Source organism: Olea europaea, chromosome 5, assembly GCF_002742605.1.
Source record: "Olea europaea var. sylvestris chromosome 5, O_europaea_v1, whole genome shotgun sequence".
NCBI classification, from domain to species: domain Eukaryota; kingdom Viridiplantae; phylum Streptophyta; class Magnoliopsida; order Lamiales; family Oleaceae; genus Olea; species Olea europaea.
The window spans coordinates 16,617,473-16,634,138 of NC_036241.1; the positions used below are offsets into that span (position 1 = coordinate 16,617,473).

General features: G+C 32.8%; 2 protein-coding genes across 2 annotated transcripts; both read right to left on the reverse strand.

Moving 5' to 3' along the window:
* Positions 1-1,199: 1,199 nt before the first annotated feature.
* Positions 1,200-3,298, reverse strand: LOC111394866 (60S ribosomal protein L31). The gene is made up of 2 exons (XM_023020906.1): positions 3,111-3,298; positions 1,200-1,661 (listed from the first exon to the last, which is right to left on the reverse strand). The coding sequence occupies exons 1-2, from the start codon at positions 3,194-3,196 to the stop codon at positions 1,382-1,384; spliced, it is 366 nt and encodes a 121-aa protein (XP_022876674.1). The 5' UTR covers positions 3,197-3,298; the 3' UTR covers positions 1,200-1,381.
* Positions 3,299-15,216: 11,918 nt separating this feature from the next.
* LOC111394978 (protein LIM1-like) lies at positions 15,217-16,085 on the reverse strand. Its single transcript, XM_023021013.1, has 2 exons — positions 15,692-16,085; positions 15,217-15,337 (listed from the first exon to the last, which is right to left on the reverse strand). Exons 1-2 carry the CDS (start codon positions 15,987-15,989, stop codon positions 15,315-15,317), a joined length of 321 nt encoding a protein of 106 aa, XP_022876781.1. The 5' UTR covers positions 15,990-16,085; the 3' UTR covers positions 15,217-15,314.
* Positions 16,086-16,666: the final 581 nt, after the last annotated feature.

Here is a 16,666-nt window from a genome sequence, read left to right on the forward strand (position 1 = left end):
AAAAATGGTTTGGTTTGAAAATTTTCCAATCAATTTAAGAGGTTTGGTTTGGAAATGGTTAAAAAAAGGGTAATTAGCACAAAAAGTCCCTACCTTTCGATGTTTTCGTGGAAAACGTCCCTCTCTTTCGTATTTTGTCGGATTACACCCTCACTTTTACCTTTTTTTGCTCAAAACGTCCTTCTGTCAACTCCCCATTAAAATGCTCCATTAAATCAAAAGATAATTAGCACAAAAGGTCTATACCTTTTAATGTTATTGTGCAAAACGTTCTTCCCTTTTATTTTTTGACATAATTAGCACAAAATGTTTTACCTTTCAATGTTATTATACAAAGTGTTAATACTTTTTATTTTTAGCATTTTCACCCCTACCTTTCACCTTTTATTGCGCAAAAGATCCTTTTCATCCAATTTTTAATAACATGACGATTTTATTCTCTTATTCAAATAAAACAAAAAGAAAATGCTAAAAATGGTGGGGGCGACAACTGTTGTGGGTGGTTAGTCATCGGCAAGGAGGAGGTGGTGGTGTAGGCTATCTAATTGTTGGCTCCTTTTTTATTTCTTTTCTAATTTTTGGTTTATTTATTTAATGTAGTAATTGTAAAATTACTATTTTACCCTTTTTGATTTGATCAAAATTAGTCAAAGTCCACTTTTTTGTTCAACTAACGGTTAAATGGACGATTTTCATCTATTTGGACCCTGAGTGCATATTTTTGAAAAATTTGGAATTGTTGATGGCACAAAATGTAGATTGGGATAAAATCTACAAAAAAGAGAAAGGTTAAGGACCACTGTTGCAATTTTCCCAAAACAAAATAATAAGCCTACACGTTGAATCTTATTCAACTCCATCTTTCTTGCATTTCCAGTATTGTGAGAGTACTTTAATTGTTTTTCTTAACCTGAGTACTTCAAATTTATAGTGTGAATTTAAAAAATAATAATAATAATAAATTAATTAATTAATTAATTAAATAAAGCGTTACGGCTACCTGCCAATACATCTTTCATTGTGCTGCACTAAACAAAATCAAATTAATTCAAGCATCAAAGACAAATTTATAACAGAGTTCAATGCCTTCGTAGACCACACAATAGTATCCATTGAAGTGAATCTTCTAATAAGAACAAGAAACAAAAGTCCATAAAGCGTTACGGCTACCTGCCAATACATCTTTCATTGTGCTGCACTAAACAAAATCAAATTAATTCAAGCATCAAAGACAAATTTATAACAGAGTTCAATGCCTTCGTAGACCACACAATAGTATCCATTGAAGTGAATCTTCTAATAAGAACAAGAAACAAAAGTCCAATTCTCTCAATAACTACGGGTACACCAGAGAGCAAAAACTTTAAACAGAAAAATAAATTTACTCTTCATCCTCGATGACTTGAGTGCCCAATCCCTTGAGCCCACCTTCGGGAATTTCGGCAACAGTTACCAAAGAGTAAAGTTCCTCCTTAGCATCTTCATCATCATTTCTTTTGCGTGCAATGCGGACACGGATTCTTCTTGGCACACTTCGAATTCCACGGCTCCAGATCTGTTTGTTCAACTTCACGTCGACTCTTACATCAGTTGTGCCCATTGCCTTTTGGGCAAACTTTCTGATTTCCTTAATGGCTTTGGGAGCCTTCTTCTTGAAGGTGCTGTACTCAGATCCAAAATGTAATGAATTAAATATACGAGGTGTAACAAGCAACTTGAGCTGAAATGAAAATATAACAAAGCTGTCATAGGCAAATTGTGAAGTAACTACGGTAAGAAATAAAAATATGATGGCTGTAAAAATGACAAAACAAGTTAATCAATTGTTTTTGTTAATGATCCAAGTCCCCCATATAGTTTAGAATTTCCGAGCAATTGAGCATTGAGGGCTTTATTTCCTCCATCATCTGTGCTGGAAATTTTCTTCCGACTCAGTGACAATAGAGACCGCAGAGGAGTAGAGCAGCAGCAACACAAACTTACATTATCTGGATCTCGCTTGTGCAAGACCAAACTGTGTGTAATTTGGTCGAACAATGAATGTAAGTGCCATCTATCTTAGAAGTGGACAAAATTTTTAGTTCAGATATTTAGGGATTTTAACAATTTCACACTTCAGCTTTTACAACATAACCAATAAAGTATCCCACTTATGGCTACAATGAACTGTCAACTAACAAAAAGAGTACAAATCTACATTCAATTGATATGATTTAGTACAGATATTCTCCTGTTGTCGTTGTTCCAACATTTAAGAGCATCAAATATCAGTGTATTTTTAACGTACAAACACAAATCCTCTAACTCGTGGCCAAATACATACCAACTAGTCTGCTGCAGGAAAAAAAGTGAAATCACTTAGCATACCACACAGATACATGGCTACGAATGTCTTTCCATTACCAGAAATAATGAGTGTCAATAAGTAAAAGAGGCAAAAAGAAGCACATATATCAAACATTATCACCTTGATCAGCTTCGAACTTTAATACTTTCATAGTGTATTCAACCGTGTTTGTACCTTTGCTTGTATATCATGGATAATTGTATTGATATTTGAGTTTCTGATTTTTAGAACTTTGAATTGCTTGAGGTAGAGAGCAACTGCAATATATGATATTGTCATACAATCCTAAATTAGCACTATATTAAATATTTTTCGAATTTTAAAAATTAAAAAAGAAGTCAATTCATACAGTTATTACCCATCTACACAACAGAATTAAACCCCATCAAAACCATTGCAGGAGTTATTTTTACACTAACATAGAGACAGGCACCAATGCTTGTAAAATCAAGCACATAGGAAAATGATGAACAATCTAGAAATAAAAAAAAAACAAAAATAACCTGAGAAATACCACTACTGGTTATTGGATAAAAAGAAATTAGTGAAAAAAGGGGACGAAGATCTACCAGTTAAACAAAGAAAATGCGAAAATGAAACAGCTAACACGTAAAAAATCATCACAGTTTTCCAATCGAGATGCGATAACAGACAAATACAGATCTAAACAACTAATACACTTTACAAGTGATGGAGAATCGAACGTTAATGTATGTATTTACGAACAGATACACATAGATAGAGAGAGGTGTTGAGGAAGTACCATCCGTGCAGGCGTTTATGTAGGTTTATTGTATATTCCCTTGCGACGACCTCCTCTTTCCTCGCCTTGCTACCCTTTTCCACCATTTTCGCCGCAGTTGCGACTCTACGTAATGTGTTGAATTTTTTTTTCCCGGTGCTACGAGCCACTGCTTCAAAAAAACCCTAACGGCTTTGAAGGGGTATATATCGGTTGCTTATGGTAATGAAGCTCACAGTTCGGGCCTAGGTCCGGCCCAAGTTAATGATTGGGTATAGAATCGGTTCACGGAATATGGAACGTTTAAAATCAGAAATAATCCCTTGTTTGGCTTTTTTATTTCCAAACTCTTTATTTCTCATATTATTTTCAATCAGACATTCATATAATAAGATATTTCACACGTAAATAAAAAAAAATTCTATTTTTTTTAGCCACACATTCACCAAAAAATTACTGTTCAAACATTATTTCCCCTAATTTTTTCATTATAGTTGAGTAGGGAGAGATAACCAATTCTCACCATGACCATATTACTATTTATATGTTTTTCTTTTTCTTTTTTTTTTTTAATTTCTGTTTTCACTATAAAATTCCAAGAACGAATAGCAACTTCAACTTGTACAAAGCAACTTGCTTATTATTGTTACCAGATACGTACGTCCTTTTCTTTTATGACTGGATACAGCGAATATCTAAAATAAATTGGGCCATATGAAAAATCATACAATTCAATTGTCAAGGGTAAAATGGGAACTTCATATCATCCTCTTAACTTACAGGCTACCGTTTGAGAGATAATAATATAAATGATCATTAAATTTTGCAAAAAGTTTTTAAGGGATCATTAAACTTTAAAAATCACCTAAATCATCACTGAACTTTAAAAATTACCAAATTCTTCATTAAATTTTGCAAAAAGTTTCCATGGAACCACTAAACTTTGAAAAAAGTTTTCTAGGAGATCACTGAATTAGTAATCCTTGGGAAATTTTTTGTAAAATTTAGTGATGAATGAAGTGATTTTTAAAGTTTAGAGACCTCGTGAAATTTTTTTGCAAAATTTAGTGATAATTTGAATAATTTTTAAAATTCAGTGATCCGGTAAAATTTTTTTGTAAAGTTTCAGTGACCATCTAGGTTATTATCTCTACAGTTTGATAAAGGTCAAGAAGCTTTATCTGATCCTCCAGGTTCCAACCACCCATTCTGGCGCACTCTGGACGCGATTCACTTTTTTATTGTATCACGTTGCATGATTTCATTGGATTTTAGTGGCGCGTCACATCAGTGCCAATATCTGTGTCTCAATCGTCTTTTGGACTAACCCAATCTCTCATTTCGTATTGATCCTGTTTATTGTATGCGTCCAAGAATATGTAATTTGTTAATAACACCTTATCAGAGTTTAGTGGTCCCTTATCTATAACCTATACTCTATTGAGGGTAATTAGCAAAAATAAACATATTGTTTGTACTCATTGTGAAAATGATCATTTCAATTCAAATTTACCGTTTATATCCTCATTTCAATCATTTCTTACAGAATTGGTCATTTCAATCGTATTATGTTAAATCCTTCTGATAAAAGTGTAATTTGATGCAAAACGTCCATATCGTTTGATTTAATTGTGCAAATAATCCATATCATTACAATTTTGATATTTGAACACTCAGATCGACATTTCTTTGCTTAAAAGATCATTTTTCATCCATTTTCTCCATTATAACATTATAAATTGATTAATTTATAATCATTTTTAAATAAACAAATAGAAAAAAAAAGTAATGTAAAAAAGTTGTATCTAGAGTTTCTAGTTTTTTTTTTTAATTACAAACGAATCTCACGTAAAACAATTTAAAACATTTTAATAAAAGAAAAATATTTTATTTTTCCAATTAATATATAAACGTTGCTCATTTGTAGTATTTTATCATCACAAAAAATTTAAATCATAGAAGTTGAGCTTTGAGAGTGAATTTTTCTTCTTCTAAATTTTATTTGTTTAGTTTGTTTGAACCTCATCAAATCCCACCCAACAAATTAGTATCAAATTTACTTTTATAGGCATTTATAAAGCATTTAAAAATAACGTGCAATAACTCTGACAAGTATGAACTAAGCATTCATTTGAAAAATGTTTTATATATCCTTTGTTTTGGGCTCCATTTTTTATTTTAATCGAAAAATGTGTGGTCGAAAAAATTAGAGAGAAATGTATTTTAAAAATAATGGGATCAAACAAGTGCTTTTTAGAAGATTTGCGAGATTATGTAGTTGGGAATTTCAATTTCACCTAGACAGTTAACATTCACTTAATTCAATATTGTACAACACTTCTTGTACGTGTTAACAATCAAATTATTCAATAAAAAATTATTTTAAAATAGTAATTCTTTGAAAAAGGTATGGTTAAAAAATAATTAAGTTTATATGTAATATTATTTTATTGAAAAATGTGTGATTACAAAAATAAAAGAGAAAAATTCATTTTAGTTAAAATGGAGCCCAAACAGGGCAAAGTGTCAAAAAAGAGTTCGATCAATTTTTTATCCCACAATATTTTAATGAAATTCACAAGCAATGCTCGTTTATTCACTACTTTCTTTTATATATTTGGTAAATATATTTTAAGTTCATAAGAATGTAAATACGAGCATATTTGATAGAGATAAAATTTTAATTTAAATTAATCAAATATATTTTTTTCGTCACATTTCATAAAACTTATAAGTCGGAGTTTATAAACACTTAAAACCACTACCAAATAAATACTTATTTTTTTCTTCAAAAAGTAAGTAAAGAGCATTGACTTTTTTCTTTTGAACCAACGGATTAAGGTGTTTGATAGAAGTTAAATACATTGTTATGAACAATGTTCTAAAAAACATAAAATGTGGTGTGGTGTGGTGTGGTGTGGTGTGGCGTGGCGTGGAGATCAAGTTTTCGGATTAGGTGAATCTAGGAGTAAAAAAAGGCAAAAAAAAAATGTTTTCTTATTTTAATATTATTTTAAAATTTTTTAATTAATCTAGAAATCATTTAAAAATTTGAAGAAAAATGTGTAAAAAAGAGCAATTAGGTGCAAAAAATAAAAAAGCCCAGACAGGATGTTTTGCATCCGCTCCGCGCCAAGGCTGTTTAGAACGCTGGTTATGAGAATCAGATCATTTGGTTGGAAACAAAACCTTGAGCCTGCCATTGGACTGGTTGACGCATACTTGGACCATTTTACAGAGAAATCAATCAAAACAGCTCTGAATTGGTCGATGTTGTATAAATTCAAACACTTTAAATCGAATTCAAATTAACTTTAAGTAATGTTATTTGTACATGATGATATACATAATGATAACATAGAAGGAAGATTATAATAACTGAATTTCTATGAGCTTAGTGTCGTGGTCGTCGTTTTTCATTATCGATTTTATTTTGGTGTGTGTCACATGAATAGGGTGACATGATTTTTAAATAATGGGCATTTGAGGCATTATATTTTGGACTAAATTTTACTCATTGAGAGTGAAAAGGTCATGATCTATCAAGACGGATATTGGTGATGGCAATGGGTAGGGTTCGAGGTGGGGCACTTCCGCTCTGTCCTGCCCTGTCCAAATCTAGCTTCGCTAGATGACAGGGCGGGGAGGGGAGGCAGCTTACCCCATTTGCTGCCCTTTTTCTTTTCATTTTTTTTTTATATTTTTCAAAAATTCGAGTTATGCTATTATTAAAGAATAAAATATAAATTTAAAATAGGCTTTTAACGGGTAAATTGTTTAAGAATAAAATTGTTTTTAATTTTTTTTCTCATCATGGCAGGCGAGTTCAGGGCGACGAGTTATGCCCCGTCAACCCGTTGGGACAGATTTTTTTGTCATCACTAATGAATTTATCGTCTATCACGCATCGAGCCTCCATGAAAACATTTTTTGTTGGTCAGCGTTGTAAAACCTATCATAGGAACAGGAATTGCCAAGGTCCGAACCACATTACGAGTTATTTCAGTACATTAGTAGATTATAAATTTGTTAATGAAATTCTGTAGGAAGTAAGTGATTGAGAGGGGGAAAATTGCTTAAATTAAATGTTGCTATTCTCTGTGTTGGCACTGGAAAAATTGATGTAGGTTTTTGTAAATATTATGCCCTAGGTCCAATCAACTTTGAACATAAATATTTTTTATATATAATTAATGCGATTTGTCAATTAATTAATTTAATAATCGTTGGATAAATTAATTAATTGGGTTGGTTATTTATAGACCCGAATTAATTAATTGGATTAATTAATTCACGAATCGAATTTAATTAAATAGATTAATTAAATATTGGATCGGACCGGACCAGACCAGACCTGTTTAGACTTATATAAATACATGGTTAGGGTTTTCAATCCACATGATTCTTCATAATTATTCTTGCTAGTACAAGAGGAGAAAACCCTGGTAGAATCTTGTTCTCTGTGTGGATCACCGTTGGAGGCTGAACAATTGGACAGCTGTGGATAGCGAATCAAGATTGTTGGAACGAAAAGAATAATAAAGAAGTTTGCAGATCTGGAAAAGGTACAATCTTCTCACAATTTCTATCTAAACACAAAGGCGATTCTTGATGGGAATCGAAATCTGTTTTAATTTTCCGCTGTGCATGTTAAGTAGATTTCCAACAGTAGTATCAGAACCTACTTTGTGCTTGTTAGAGATTGTTTTGAATTTTTGAATAATCAAATGTTGATTGTTTTGTTGTTTTCTTGTTTCTAACTTTTAAGTAAATTGATTTTCCTGTTTTATAAAATCAGTTTTGAAAAGTAAAATTAATTTTGGGTCGGAAAGAAAAAATAATAATACAAAGGTGGGATGTGGCTACTGCACCTTCATCAAGCAGCGTGACGCAGCAGCGTCGTCACGCTGCTGCAGGCGGCAGCCCCTGTTGCAATTGTGTTGGCGGCGTCGGTTGGCGTCGCCAAGGATTAAGTAAATAAAAGAAAAAATAATAATAATAATAAAATTATAGGGTTTACAGTCGGGTGTATGTGAATGAAGACGGGGGCCTCAACTGCAATTTGGGAAATTGCACGCTCCTGATTGCAATTATGGAAAAAGGGGTCAATTTGCAAATTTTGATATAAGGACCTGTTATGCGATTTATTAAATTGGAAGGGTTTGCTTATTATTTTAATCTTGGGTCAAAGTGCAATTTTTCAAATGAGGTTTTTAAATGCAATTTTGAAAATGTTTTAAAATTGTTTTAAATGAGTTTTGATCTATTTTGACTAGAGTTTTAATTTTGGCTCAAATTAAAATCTTATTTAAAAATTGACGACATTTTATATTTTCGTTAAAATTGTATTTTAATTTAAATATTAAATTTTGACCCCAATTGAATTTTTATTTTATTTAGGAGTGTTATCCTAATTTAAAATATTGATTCAATTTAAATTAGAATTGGACTCTAATTTAGGACTTAATTAAAATTTGATTTTAATTAATTTTTCACCCGAAGATATTTTAAAAATTAGAATTGGATTCTAATTTAACGTTTAATTAAAATTTGAATTTAATTAAATTGTCTCGCCCTAAATTTCTTCTTGAAATTAGAGTTGGACTCTAATTTGGTATTTAATTAAAATATGATTTTGATTAAATAAATTCGCCCTAAAATCTTGGAATTAGAGTTAGACTCTAATTTTGTTATTTAATTAAATTTTGATTTTAATTAAATTCAACCGCCTTAAGTTTTGAAATTAGAGTTGGACTTTAATTTGATATTTAATTGAAATTTGATTTTAATTAAATAATCCCGCCTTATAATTGTGGAATTTGAGTTGGACTCCAATTCGATATTTAATTAAAATTTGATTTTAATTAAATATGCCCGCTAATTAAATTAATTGATTGATATGATTGATTAATTATTTAATTGTTCCGATCCATTTGTCTAAGAGAGTTTAGATGACCTTAATTGCTAGAAACTTGAAACGTGTTAGCATATAATATTAGATATTATATATACATATATTTATGTGATGATTGTATTATTAGTGGACAATTATGGACTCAACCATATGGATGTGTTGAATGGTTAATTTTTATTCTTGTCATTTTGTGGGCCTGCGAGCTCTTAATTGTTTTGGGTCTGCGAGCCCGTTATTATTGTTATTATTATAGACTTGTGAGCTCTTAATCATTTTGGACCTGCGAGTCCGTTATTATTATTATTATTATTACTATAGGTCTACGAGTCCAATTTCATTAGGCCTGCGTGCCAACTAGTATAGGATACATGTTGCAGGTGGACTATTGAAGAAACAAGAAGAGGAGGAGACCGTGGAGATGGTGCATTGATACTGTTCAATGCTATACCCCCTAAGAACTGACCAACTAGTCTTCCTAATGGTTCGGGTATATATATATATATTTGCATGGTAACTGTATAATAAAATATATATGATTGTTACAATGAGACCCTTGAATGCAAAATCCCTCTATAAAATATTAAGTCACATTTATAATCAATCGTCTTCTATCATTATAGTGAAAAATCAGAGTCCCAAATCGTCTCAACTTGTTGAGTACACTCAAGGCTGGTCTATTAGGGATATGTTTGACACTATGAAATATTTGATATTTCTGAATAACGGGTTTAACTTAACTAAAATTTATCTTTTGTTGAGTACACTCAATGAGATAAATTTTAGAAGTATGTTAAGCTAACACATAAGATATGTGAAGATAAAGAGTTGTCAGCTTAATGCTCTGAGAGTTGTATGGAGATACAATTGATAATAGTATCTACCCAAATGTTATATTAAGGCTTGTTGAGTACGCTCAAGGTCTTAATATAATAGATGAGATCCCAACTCACTAGGAGTCAAGTATGGACTCCATAAATTTATATAAGAGAGTCATAAATTTTAGTTAAACACTGGGAGCATAATTAATTTAATAAAAGTCCATATTAAATTAGTTGATGCCTTTTATATCTTTTCATCATTTACATTTATATTGAATATTGAGTAATCATATGTTTTGAATGGCATACTAGATGTCAACAACCAAACTAGATTTTCTTAATTGACACCACAATTTAAGAATTGTTCTCATGCATAAGAAAATTGGTCATGTCCTTGAGTAGCCCTTTCCAGAGACACCTGTTGATGACTCGATTAAAGAAGGGGTGACTACTGTAATAAACACAGAGATGACAATAGTACTGCAACATATGTGATGTTTGCATTACATCACCTGAGTTACAAAAGCAACTTAAGAGTATAGATGTTGACGCATGATTTTTCATTTCAAAGAATTGTATGATAGTAATCATGTGTGGAAGGATATGAGACTTTCAAACAACTATACCGATACAAAGTGACAAAAGAATCTTCAGTCAATCCTCATGTACTGAAGATGATTGACATGAAAAGTGTCTCAACTGAGTTCAATTATTAACTATGAACTAAATATTGACTTAGCTCTGCAATCTCTGTCATAGAGTTATTTATACTAATTATGAATTATGATATGAATAAACTCGAATGCATACTCATTAAGTTGCTTAACATGCTTAGGACTGTTAAGCCCTTTATCAAAGTTGGTAATGGGCAAACCATTGATTCCTCTAAGAGTGTTAAGAAGAAATCTAAAGGGGTTTTGAAAAAGTACCCAATATGGTTAAGACAGTCTAAGCGAAGGAAAATATCAAATCTAATGACCTTTGGTTTCATTATAGAATGAAATGTCATTTGAAGGAATGTTGCAAGGCTTACGTTTATTTCATTAGCTTCTCAGGTATTAGATACCAGAAGTGGATATCATATTTATACAAATATGGAAAAACTAAATAGAAGTAGACCACTGCGAAAGGGAGAAGTTGACCTACACGTTGAAGATGAGCAAAGATTGCTGCATTGCCTGTAGGAGTATACTTCTTATCGTTGCCTGTTGACTTAGTAATGGAATTAGAGAAATGTTGCTTTGTACCCACCATAACTAAAACATTAAAATGAATTTCATGTTCAAACATGAACCATTTTAATGTTAAGGACAATTGTTGTTCTTGCATATGTTGATTAAAATCTTAATAGTTATGGTAAGTTACAAAATAACATTTATATTCTAAATACTAAGGATTCTATAATGAGTATAGAAATTATAAAGTATAAATGCGATAATCTAATTTTTACCTAAATCTGGCATGGCGGACTTTGTCATGTAGATGAAATGCAATTCCAAAGTTACATAGAGATGTATACTTGAGACTAATTGATTTTGACAAGTACGAATTATGCATGTCTGGCAGAATGACCAAATCCTCTTTTACTTGAAAAGAAGAAAGGTCTGCATAATTACTGGTCTAATGCATACTGATGCATATGGACTCATGTCAATTGATGTCAGGTAATGCTTCTCTTATTTCATCATTTATCATGTATACTTGATGAAATTAAAGCATGGAGTTCTTGAAAGGTTCAAAAGATTTAAGTTAGAAGTAAAGAAACAATAGGTAAAGATACTCTTACATTAAGATCCGATCGAAGTGAGAGTATCTTAAAGATAAAATCTAGATTATCTAAGAGAGAATGAGATTCTCTTGCAGTGGACTCCTCCATATACGCTACAGCATAGTGGTGTATCTAAAAGGGGGAATCGTTAACTATTAAATATAATGCGATTAATAACAAGCTATGCAAATCTTCCAAAATTATTTTGGGGTCATGCATTGATTGTAGTGTGCAACACACTAAATCATGTCTCATCTAAATTGGTTAACTGAACTCCATACGAGTTATGGAAAGGCAATAGTCTCAATTTATCTTATATGAAAGCTTGGGGCCATGACGTTTATTTGAAGCGCCTTGAATCGGATAAGTTTGACACTAAATCTGATAAATACGTATTTGTGGGGATATTCAAAACAGACATTTGAATATTAATTCTATTATCATGAAGAAAGTCTTCGTCTCACGACATATCGTCTTCTTAGAGAAAATATTTACTCTAGGGGAGGACAATGGGAGCAAAATAGAATTTGAAAGAGTTCAAGAATCCACATATATAGTTAACCAAGTGGATAAATCCGAGTTTGATCCCATATCTGATATGGGACATACTCTTGATCAGGAAGTAAAGACTCCTAAGGACATGTCAGCTCTATGTGAATCTAGTAGAATCATTCGACCTTCAAGAAGGTGCGAATCCATGATTACTAATCAAGTATTACTGATCCAGGACAATGAACCTGCTAGTTGCACCAAAATAAAGTCATGTGTTGACTTAAATCGACGTATGTGAACAAGGTTTGAACCTTGGTCAAGCCTCCTGATGGAATAAAACTCATAAATTTTTGCAAATAGTTTACAAGGAAAAGGTCGATATGAATGGGAATATTCATATATACAAAGCAAGGCTATAGCAAAGGTTAAGTGTTGACCTTGGTGAAACCTTTCTCCTGTAGCCTTGCTAAAGTCCATTCGGATTTTGCTTGCAACAATTGCATACCGTGACTATAGGTTAAGAGAAGTCTCTTGGAGCTGAAATCTTTGATTTGATGAAAGAGTCAAAATGTTTGATTTTATCAAATTTGAAAACGAATTGTGTTGTTTACAAGAAGATAGTGAGAGCATTGTCGTATTCCTAATATTATAGAAAACGACATCCCCATGCTTCAATCATTGAAATAATGGTTGTTAAAGGATTTATTCATGAATGATATGGGAGAAGCAACTTGATCTATAGAGATAGATCTAGAAAATTGCCTAACTCATCCCAATTTACATAGATGAAATCTTGAGAAGATTTCATATGGAGAAATTGGTTTACTCTTAAGCGGAATGTTGGAAAGGTTCCAAACATGAAGCAACCGTTGACTCAATAGTAGAAACCTGATATATTATTACTTCAGAAGTAGCAAAGAGTTGCAATATGGATCATGGTGTTCATAAATGAACTTGGAGCAGTTTCTGATATTGTTGATCACATGTCATTGTATTGTGATAACAATAGAGTCATCGTGAAAGCGAAGGAACTAAGGTCTCATCAATAATCCAAACATGTATTAAGGAGGTATAATCTCATCAGATAGATAATACATAGAAATGACGTAAAGAGAAGAACAATACCCTTGTAATTTCACTATTATAAAATTTGATTTGTGTGTAATACTATTTTAATGAAAAATATGTAATTGAAAAGAAGAAAGAGAAAAATGTATTTTTGGAAAAATATTTTTGAATTTACTTGTAATTTCAAAATGGAATAAGAAGGTTTCATAGACAAAATTAATTGAACCGTGTATACGGCTCGATACACAGCACGATTCACAACCCCCTCATAGTGAGGGTCCCGTGAAAATAAAAAAGGGCGTCTCGCTCCTGCACATGTGAGGGGACAGTAAAAAGAGCAGTACATGCAGCTCAACCCAAATTAATTACTGCCACCGACCATAAAACTTGCCATCTGGAAAGAGTATCTATACGGCTAAAGATACCTATGCCGTGTGTCCTAACATGACATCACCACCACCTCCAACAAACGTGACGCCACCGAACGCTTATACTCCATTCTCCCACCCAACCACGCACCCCCAAAAATCATCAATACACACTCCATAAATACCACACTCAAAATTCCCTCACAGAAATCAAGAAAGGTGAATTTTATATAAATATTGCAATGGCACAACAAGGGAGTGCAATGGTGATGGCTGTACTGATAATTGTGACAACTTTGGCTGCTGCAATTGCTCAAGAAGAGTTCAACATGGCAGCACTGGCGCCTGATAATGGTGGTGGTGGATTTGAGATTGGCCCAGAGGCACCAGGGCCGGAACCTGAGAGTGGTGGTGGATACTCACTGCCGGTTTCCGTGGGGGTTGTGGGGTTTTCGGTGGTTTCATCTATTTTAGCGATCATAAAGAACTACATGCATATATCCATGGAGTTCAACTCTAATGATTCCACTGATGAGATCTGGGAAGCAGGGTGGAGCTCGCTCACAATGATTACTATTTGTGTTTTCCTTTTATTTATTATGCATGAATAAGAGGGAGCTTTCAACTTGCTTTTCATAGTTTTGCTTTTGTTCACTCACAAAGTGATTGTTTGTTTATGTGTTCTTATCCATCTAAAATTTGTTGACACATTACACATACAATTTTACATGATAAACTACGTTATTTACAATTTTGACACGTCAATAAATTATATATTATTTATAGAGAAATGCTAGATGTATGCCCTTGCGTGACATTTGAGGTAATGAGGTGTAAAAAAAATGAGTGTGGTAAATTATTATTATTATTTTTTTTCTAGAACGGTCAAATTTGATGTACATAAAAATGCACACCAAGCAGAACTATTATTCATATGTTTGGTTTTCAATTATTGAAGAAAATTGCTATTTGTACAACATTTATTTGACAGCTTTTTTCACAATTGAATCACAAAGGTGGGATCGTGGATCCCATCCGCTTGCATGTGTGTGTACTGTAAAAAAAAGTTGTTAATAATTAATGTACCCGTAGCATCTTTCATTATTTAATATACATGTCAATTGAATAGTGACATTATTCATACTATTGGAGTTTTAGAAATGGTTCCTCAAATCTATAGTGAGATGTCATAATTTTACTGGTGTGACAGGCGAGAAGACAGTCAAGTCACGACAAAGCATCTAAAGGAATATAAAAATGTAAATGCACTTATAATTGCTATATCTTGTCATTGGAATAGTTAAAGTGGCTCATATCGATAGTATATTTGTTCTATTGTGTCTCGCACTTACGAGAGTACTCTTGTTAAAGAATCAATGTTAGAACGAAAATAGCAAAATAATAGTGAGACAGAGGTTTAGTAAGTGCATCCTTTAACGGGTCTGTAATTGAGATGTATCCTTAATAGTGCTTTGGCAACTTGATCACAAACAAGTGAACATCAAGAAGTATTTATGCAGGAATGAAACATATAAAATTATTATTATTATTATTATTATTATTATTATTATTATTATTATTTTGTAAAATTTTTAGTTGTTTCATCAAGAAATGATCGTTGAGAAAGATTTCAACTGCAAGAATGATAAAAGAGAAAATAATCCAAGCATAGGATTTGAATTTGGTACATACTTCATTGCTTATAAAATTATTATGGTTGGTAGCTATGTAAAACATATCTATTCTAGGGAGTAGCACTCTATCCATGCATATTCTACTCAAGATCTTCCCTTGGCTCTAACTTAATCTGGCAATTTCACCTGCACAAGAGAAACATCTTAATCAGCCTTTATTTTGTATTGTTGAAAAAATCACTCCATTTAAAACATTAAGATGTTAGAGAGTCAATATGGTGCACATTTTTCATCAAATATCTAATACATGTGCACAATTTTCATAAAGAGACAGCGTATATTCAAGACTTGAAGTCAAGATGTTTATTATCTCATAACACGTTAAATCACCTTTTCATCTAAAATTTTCAGATGTAGAGAAAAGGACGTACGTTTATTTTAAGTTTAGTCTTCAACAGATGATACAAAAGAGAGGGACAGACAAAATCACTAACTAAACTGGACGGTTCGAGAGAGAGAGGATTAAGGGAGAAAGTTTACATGGTTCAAAGTTGGCAGTGCACTTATCAGGAAGCTGCATGGCCATGTTTTTATCAACACCAGTAATTGAAGGACCACTGACAAGACCACAAAGACAAGGCTGGCCTAGAATTCTGATGGCTGCACAGCAAGCATCACTTGGTGGGATTCGGCTAAAGGGAGCAACTGCTGGCCTGCATGGTATAAGCTGAACTAAGGCTGAGAAAAATGTGCTTCCACAAGGATGTCCATTGCTTCCCTGCACTAAAACACCTGCAGACATGAAAATGATAACGAAAACAAAAGTCGAAAGCTTCATGGGTTTAAGTGAAAATCGACTTATTTCTGTTTAAGTGATTATGCTAGTTTCAAGATAGCCATGCATCTTAATGAGTGAGATCTAAATAAGAAGGGGGTGGAAAGGAAAATGATGTTTTGTGCTTCTGCCCTAACTCCATTCACACTTGATTCATGTCAGTGCTTGTTAGACAACTCAGCCATTTATTGAGCATGAAAATTTATAAGCTTGCCAAATCAACTTATATCACTTACATTTAGGACATATTTAGTATGAGGATTACATAGCACTTTGTATTATAAAGAATGAAAATAAGTTAAAATCTTATTCAATACTGCATGTTGACCTCTAAAAATGGCTCTTCCACGTGGCCAACTTGTAGCTACTCCACGTATTCCTCCCTACGAAATGAACAAACTGTCAGGCGCACACGGCCGGAACCCACAGTGGTGGCGGCCGTATACACTCCGACGGTCAAGTCAGGTTTGGGTGGTCGGAACAGTGCCCAGGGACTACACAAATCAATCAGTCAATAAAGGGGGAGGAGAATATATAAACTTGTTATGGAGTGCTATCTATTGAGAGTTTCATTACCTTTGCCTCTGGCCAATCTTTGGGTATTTATAGGTGGTATGAACCGTGGGATGTGGAACACGTGTATACATCTGACGGTATGAAGCGTCTGCTCATAGGCGTCA

Bases quoted from the DNA above. Each gene is read 5' to 3' on its own strand.
- LOC111394866 (XM_023020906.1), bottom strand. From the start codon at position 3,196: ATGGTGGAAAAGGGTAGCAAGGCGAGGAAAGAGGAGGTCGTCGCAAGG. The intron at 1,662-3,110 runs GTACTTCCTCAA...ATCTGAGTACAG, and splicing joins CATAAACGCCTGCACGGATG to CACCTTCAAGAAGAAGGCTC.
- LOC111394978 (XM_023021013.1), bottom strand. From the start codon at position 15,989: ATGAAGCTTTCGACTTTTGTTTTCGTTATCATTTTCATGTCTGCAGGT. The intron at 15,338-15,691 runs GTAAACTTTCTC...TCTCTTGTGCAG, and splicing joins CACTGCCAACTTTGAACCAT to GTGAAATTGCCAGATTAAGT.